The sequence below is a fragment of the Palaemon carinicauda genome, chromosome 4, assembly GCF_036898095.1.
Source record: "Palaemon carinicauda isolate YSFRI2023 chromosome 4, ASM3689809v2, whole genome shotgun sequence".
NCBI classification, from domain to species: Eukaryota; Metazoa; Arthropoda; class Malacostraca; order Decapoda; family Palaemonidae; genus Palaemon; species Palaemon carinicauda.
Window position 1 is genome coordinate 16,113,382 of NC_090728.1, and position 7,688 is coordinate 16,121,069.

At 39.8% G+C, this 7,688-nt stretch overlaps 1 protein-coding gene across 1 annotated transcript; it reads right to left on the reverse strand.

The window, feature by feature from the left end:
- Positions 1 to 207: 207 nt before the first annotated feature.
- Positions 208 to 5,004, reverse strand: LOC137639837 (uncharacterized). The gene is made up of 3 exons (XM_068372078.1): positions 4,727 to 5,004; positions 981 to 4,590; positions 208 to 844 (listed from the first exon to the last, which is right to left on the reverse strand). The coding sequence occupies exon 2, from the start codon at positions 3,818 to 3,820 to the stop codon at positions 2,030 to 2,032; it is 1,791 nt and encodes a 596-aa protein (XP_068228179.1). The 5' UTR covers positions 3,821 to 4,590; positions 4,727 to 5,004; the 3' UTR covers positions 208 to 844; positions 981 to 2,029.
- Positions 5,005 to 7,688: the final 2,684 nt, after the last annotated feature.

Below are 7,688 nucleotides of genomic sequence, written 5' to 3' on the forward strand. Positions count from 1 at the left end.
CATCTCTTCTCTTAGAGAGGCTTTTTGCAGCGAGTTACGAGGAGGATGTCCGGATACCTGCAAAGATCCTATGCATCAGTCTACCAAGCAAAGTGGATAGTCTTCCTTAGTTAGTGTCATGGAAGGGGTATCTCTCTTTCACTGCAGCTATTCCTGTAATAGCGGAGTTCCTTGTATTGTGGCGGGATGTTGCAAAAACAACCCCCACACCCTTGAATCACTCTAAACAGACCAATGTCTCCTCAATACAACCTTTCCCCTTACGTTATCAGCAGCGGGACTCTTGGACAAAAGGACAAAAACAAAACAAAAACATGACCTTAAAACTATATATTTCTTACAAACTATAATAAATCAAACCAAACCATCCAAAAAAAACTTTAAACTAATCAAAACTTAACACTTTAAACTAGAATCACCAGCATCAAAAACTTTACACTATATATACCATAAACCCCATCCAAATAAACGCAAAAAACCCTAACAAACTTAAATCTAAACCGCACACCAACTCAAAATATATGTTTATAAATATTGCGACACCAGCACTGACGCCACACACAAGCCGAACTGTCTTTTCACGGCAAACTACCACTATATGGTAAACAGGAGTCTCTCTCTCTATGCCATATCGGCCTCAACTCCTTGAGTCACAGGTGCCAGTATCATCATCATCATCATCATCATCATCGTCATCATCATCATCATCAATCCAAATACACAGGCCAGGTCGTCAACAGTTGAGCAGTCAAATGATCGGTACAAACAAAATCTTAATACAGGCCAGGTCATCAACAATAAATCCACTTTCAAAATTCGGTCACTCCAAAGGAGGAATCGCAGCCTGCCAAAATAAAAAAGAAAAACACTTACGAACACTTCTAGCTAACTGAACTATCGCACTATAATCAAAGATAAATAATAAATTGTTCCTATCATTCACAATCACGACAAACAAAGATAAACAAAACTGTACTTACTTTGAAAATCAAAAAACACTTCCACGCTGGTCGAAAAAATATATATATGATCCAGCTCTCACACAACTGCCTTATGCTGCAGTCAAATAAAAAAGCATTCGCTCCGAAACATTCACCACTGTCGTAACCTAACTAAAACATGTAAACAAACAATCTCATTTATACCAACAGTCTTCCTCACCACAAACGATCGTTACACTAACTACTTTCGCTCGCTAACACAATCTCTCTCTCTCTCTCTCTCTCTCTCTCTCTCTCTCTCTCTCTCTCTCTCACACAGGATTTGGCAAAACAAAAATAAAAATAAAGCAAAAATAAATCCTCCACATTCCTCCCCCCTTACTTTGCCAAATCCTTCTCACACAACACTTACATTATTTTTTTCATAACCCAGTCGCAGTCGGGAACGGGACCTCTACTCCGAGTAACTGGGCCTCCATATACTCTCTCATTCACTTCATTATCACAATCATTCGCTACATTAACACTATTCCTATCTAAATCCCTATCATCTAATATATCATGCACAATCATATCTACCTCGTTCTCATCTGGCCCTATAATTACACTCATTTCTGTAAACAGTTCATCCATTTCATCAAAAACATTCTCAACTTTAGTAAAAGATTCATTCATACTACTAATCATTCTCCTATCTCTCACTCTCGCATTCGTCATCCTTTCTTTTACATCACCTAAGGAAAAGCCACACACACTATAGGTATCATTCATACTCAGCCATGATTCATCTGTATTAATACATTTATCCTCCACACTCACTTGCACATTTACACCCTTGTCATACTTATTCGTATTCTTACCTATTCCTATAAATTTCCCTTGCACTTTCTCCTCACTTAAAACTTTCAAACGCCTCTTTTTCCTATATTCAACTAACACTAATTGTTTATTTTCCAGCCCTAATTTCTCATGCATACTAGGTTCATACTTGCTCATTTCTAACCAATTATCCATCCCATTCTCACAAACCTTGATCCTATTCCTTCCACACACACAGGAGGACTCACCCAGCTGAACCCTCTCACACTCTAGTTTCCCGAACATCCTGGCTGACTTACTCCCTTCTTCCTACATACTCTAGCTACATGCCCATCTGCACCACATTCAGTACACTTACCCCGCGGCTCCTTGCACATTCTAGCATAATGACCATCCTTACCACAATTACCACAAATCACATTCATACGATTACTCATACATCCACTTGCTACGTGCCCAGTCATACCACACCGATAACATTTTACCCCTTTCTCTTTCGTGCACTCGCTAATTCTATGCCCTACCTCACCACATCCAAAACAAGCACCAAGAGCCCATCTACATTCATTCTTCTTATGTCCTACTTTCCCACACCTATAACACTTTTCATCACGGACACGGCTATCTGACATACCTCGATGTGCACTCACACTCCTATCCCTATTGCGCCAATTACCCTGCCTAAATCCTTCATTTGTCCTTACAGGTATTCCCACATTACTCGCCCTAACACTCCTATCTACTACATTATCAGCTACCCTCATTGGTCCTCTCAAAATTGCATCCTTATAACTACCAAATTCTATTACACTTTCTTCCATTCCAGTTCTTACACTCACAGATTTACTTTCTTTCATGCACCTATCTAACTCATAATCCTCAACTATCTCTAGTATATCATCCCATGTCAATCTCTCTTGCGTCCACCTCATTTTCTCTTTGCGTTTCAAATTAATAAATTCACACACATTCTCAGGTACTGTTGCCAAAAACTTCCTCATTAACTCCTTATTCTCATTTATACCTTCATCCCCATACTTCTTCCTAGCTAAAGTTTCCAACCTACATACGTACATTGATATAGCTTCTCCTGCATTCATCCTTGCCTCATCAAAATCATTTTTACGCTTATACTTAACACTCCCTTTCATACGTTTTACCTGCTCAATTATTCTCGTTTTCACACTTTCATAATCAACGTCCCCTACACTCATTATCACTCCATACATCGTCAACAAATACCCAGTCAAATATTCTCCTAACTCCCTAGCCCAAACTCTTTTACTATCACCATACTTATCCTGACAATACCTCTCATACTCCTTGAAAAAATCATTTACATCCCTACTGCTATGCTCATTGAACCTTTCACACCGAGGTACCTCTCTCATAAACACAGTCTTACACACATCACGTTCATTCTCACTGCTATCATCACTGTCTACTCCCTTGTTACCTTCTTCCTCATTCGAATATAATGAATCCACTTCCACACTTAAATTCCTATCCTTAACCATTCCCTTCTTACCCTTTTTCTTACTTACCACTTTCACCCATTCACGATCGTCCTTGCTATCAGCCTGATACTTTTTCTTCTCTTTCTTCACATCACTTTTACCTTTCCTTTCATCTTTCCTCTCCCCTTTCTGTTCATCCTTACTATGCCTAATTCCCTTATCTTCAATATCACCATCACTATTACTACTATCACTATCACTTCCTTTCCCATTATCACCTACCTTAACCTTCTCTTTCACTACCAACCCATTACCCGAAGCTGAGGACACTCCTCCGACTGCACCTTCACCCATTATAGTTTTCATCATCCCCATGACTTGCCCCATCATATCTTCCATTCGTTTCTCCATTCGTTCTTCATTCTCTCGCATCCTCATCTCAACACATTCTTCCACTCTCTCTACTGTCCCCTTTAACTCCCTAAGCTCCTTCTGCATCGCCGCATTCTCCCAGTTCAACCTCTCATTCTCTATTAGCAACCTCTCCTCACGCTCCTTACTCAGCCGCAATTCCTCCTTCAGTAACTTGTTCTGCTCTTCCATTTTTCATCAACCTTAATCCTAAATTCTTAACCTAATTCCGTCCTTCGTCCAACAGTCCAGCTTCTATCCCACCTCAGCAGTCCCTGTTCGGGCGCCAAAATAATGTGGCGGGATGTTGCAAAAACAACCCCCACACCCTTGAATCACTCTAAACAGACCAATGTCTCCTCAATACAACCTTTCCCCTTACGTTATCAGCAGCGGGACTCTTGGACAAAAGGACAAAAACAAAACAAAAACATGACCTTAAAACTATATATTTCTTACAAACTATAATAAATCAAACCAAACCATCCAAAAAAAACTTTAAACTAATCAAAACTTAACACTTTAAACTAGAATCACCAGCATCAAAAACTTTACACTATATATACCATAAACCCCATCCAAATAAACGCAAAAAACCCTAACAAACTTAAATCTAAACCGCACACCAACTCAAAATATATGTTTATAAATATTGCGACACCAGCACTGACGCCACACACAAGCCGAACTGTCTTTTCACGGCAAACTACCACTATATGGTAAACAGGAGTCTCTCTCTCTATGCCATATCGGCCTCAACTCCTTGAGTCACAGGTGCCAGTATCATCATCATCATCATCATCATCATCGTCATCATCATCATCATCAATCCAAATACACAGGCCAGGTCGTCAACAGTTGAGCAGTCAAATGATCGGTACAAACAAAATCTTAATACAGGCCAGGTCATCAACAATAAATCCACTTTCAAAATTCGGTCACTCCAAAGGAGGAATCGCAGCCTGCCAAAATAAAAAAGAAAAACACTTACGAACACTTCTAGCTAACTGAACTATCGCACTATAATCAAAGATAAATAATAAATTGTTCCTATCATTCACAATCACGACAAACAAAGATAAACAAAACTGTACTTACTTTGAAAATCAAAAAACACTTCCACGCTGGTCGAAAAAATATATATATAATCCAGCTCTCACACAACTGCCTTATGCTGCAGTCAAATAAAAAAGCATTCGCTCCGAAACATTCACCACTGTCGTAACCTAACTAAAACATGTAAACAAACAATCTCATTTATACCAACAGTCTTCCTCACCACAAACGATCGTTACACTAACTACTTTCGCTCGCTAACACAATCTCTCTCTCTCTCTCTCTCTCTCTCTCTCTCTCTCTCTCTCTCTCTCTCTCTCTCTCTCTCTCACACAGGATTTGGCAAAACAAAAATAAAAATAAAGCAAAAATAAATCCTCCACAGTATACCTTCGGGAGGAAAAGCTCCTCTCGGTCTGGGCAGTGAAAAGTTTACCGCTAAGCCTTAAGCATGGACTTAAGACTGAAGGGAGTCGATCTTTCCTCTTCGGTAGAGTTATCTCTCATCATACAAAGCTATGAAATTACCTGCTTCCAGTCAGAAGTTAGACCTCCTTGCAACATAGTTTTCGTCCTTTCATCCCTGAAGGGCAGTCCCTTTAAACCATTATGCCAGGCAACAGATTACCATTCACTTTAAAGACAGTTTTCCTATTCGCTTTAGCTTCTGCAAAGCAAGGTATTGAATTTCATGGTCTATCCTACGACGTTGCCCATTCAAGGGGATTGGGGGAGGTGACACTCGGCTTCGTCCCTGAGTTTATTGCCATGACTCAAAATTCAGGGATAATGGATCCTAGATTCGGGCCTTTTCAGATTGAGAGTCTTCGTTCTGTAACCGATGATCTGGATCAACTGTTACTTTGTCCAATGAGCAGTTTTGAAATATTACCATGAATGCATTGCAGCAGCTTGTCCCCGTGTGCCAATAGTGGGGAAATAGGTGAGCTACGAAAGAAAAAATAAAAACCTCTCATGATGAGTATTGGAATATTTTGATGACGAGTAATCGTGGGTGGGCGGGATGCATCGACAAAACGTCACCTAAATTTGCAATGATATCGAGTTTGTTACAAAGACAAATATTTTAACAATATTTTCCTTTCTTGCTTTAATTTTAGTTTCATGACTTTCAAGAGGATTTTTTCTACAAAATCCAATTACAGTATTTTCATCTACGTTTGGATGAAATTTGTAGGTAAAAAACAGAATATAAAAAACTTGTATAAAGTTCTATTAGGGCTCTTTTCACTTCAACTCGTATTTTTTCGTATATTATTTTAAGATATGGATATTTTTTTCAATGTAATACTCATCATCTACCTTTAATCTGTGAGTGACCAAAGAACCAGGTAGATATTAGGCAAACTAAGTGAGGTATAAAGCAAAAAATAATTGAGTACTATGTGACAGGAAAATAGGGGTAAAGTTGAAAGGTAAAGTACACAGGACAGTTGTGAGACCAGCAATGGTGTATGGAGCGGAGACAAGGGCAATAAAGAAGACAGAAGAGAAGAAGCTGGATGTGGCAGAGATGAGAATGTTGAGATGGATGTGTGGGATGACATGAAGAGATAAGATAAGGGTACCACAAGAGTTACAGAAATATCAGATAAGATCCAAGAAAGTAGACTGAGGTGCTATGGTCCTGTCATGAGAAGAAATAAACATTATATTGGGAGGAGACTGATAAAAATGGAGGTACAGGGAAGGAAAAGGAGAGGGAGACCAAAGCGAAGGTGGGTGGACTGTATCAAGGATGACCTTCGATCAAAGGGATTAACCGGTGATGAAGTGTGGGACAGAGGTAGATGGAGAATGCTGTCCAGAAACATGGACCGCACATAGAAGTGGGAAAAGATGCAGACAAAGAAGAAAAAGAGGAGACAGTCAAATTGCTAGTTCCTCAAACCACACAGGTTGCTCAGGCTGCTACTAGTGTATTACACAATGTTTTCCTTTTAGTGAGGTGTCAAGGTTTTTTACCAGTTTCTTCTGCATTTTTCCACATGATAAAGAGAGTACAGGTTAATCTCTATCAAGGAACATTGCATACTGGAACAAGTAAGATTTCTTCTCTCTGTCGAGTCCAACTTGCAGATTATTCCCTTTGACCTGGAAGGCTGGAATACACTTGGCATTAACAGTTTCTCTCAATGGCTCTTAATCCAGAAGGACCTTGCTTACCATAACCAGACCCACAAAGTTTTGTTCCACTATTCCAGAACATTGGAATCTCCTTCAGGGGACTGAACGTACTTAAAGACTCCACACTTGTTACTTCTGCATTTGTCCACATGATAAAGAAACTGTACAAGTGAATCTTTATCAAGGAACACTGTATACTGAATCCATCTTGTAGATTATTCTCTTTGACCTGGAAGGCTGGAATGCAATTGAGATTGACTTTCTTTCAATGGCCCTTGATGCAGAAGGTCCATAGGTACCATAGCCAAACCCACAAACATTTGACCCACTCTTCCAGTACAAGGGAATCTCCTTCAGGAGATACAGATACAGTGTTTGTTCTGCATTGGTCCATCTCCTGGGAGGAGATGGACCAGGAGCTTGGAATAATTCCTGCAACGGAAAGGGCAATTATAGGAGATCTGAATGGCCACTTGGGAATAAGTAGGGAAGGGATAGAGAGAGTGCATGGAGGTTAGGATGTGGGTGAGAGAAATGATGGGGGAGAAAGAGTGATTGATTTTGCAGTGGCTGTTTACCTAGCAATGATCAACACCTTCTTTGAGAAAAAGATTAACGGACTGATTACTTCAAGTAGCGGTAGCAGGGAGAGCCAGATAGATTTCCTGCTGTGTAAGAGAGACCATCTGATGTAGGTTAGAAATTGCATGATAAATGGGGAGAGTATAGCAGCTCAACACAAGTTAGTGGTAATTGATTGCATGCTAAGGAATTGTAGAAGAGGCAGAAAGACGAGAATGGACACAAAGATTAAGTGGTGGAAATTGAAAGAGGAAGAACTGAGAGTGTTGTTTAA

Excerpts from the sequence above, each read along its gene's own strand:
- LOC137639837 (XM_068372078.1), bottom strand. The coding sequence starts at position 3,820 with ATGGAAGAGCAGAACAAGTTACTGAAGGAGGAATTGCGGCTGAGTAAG.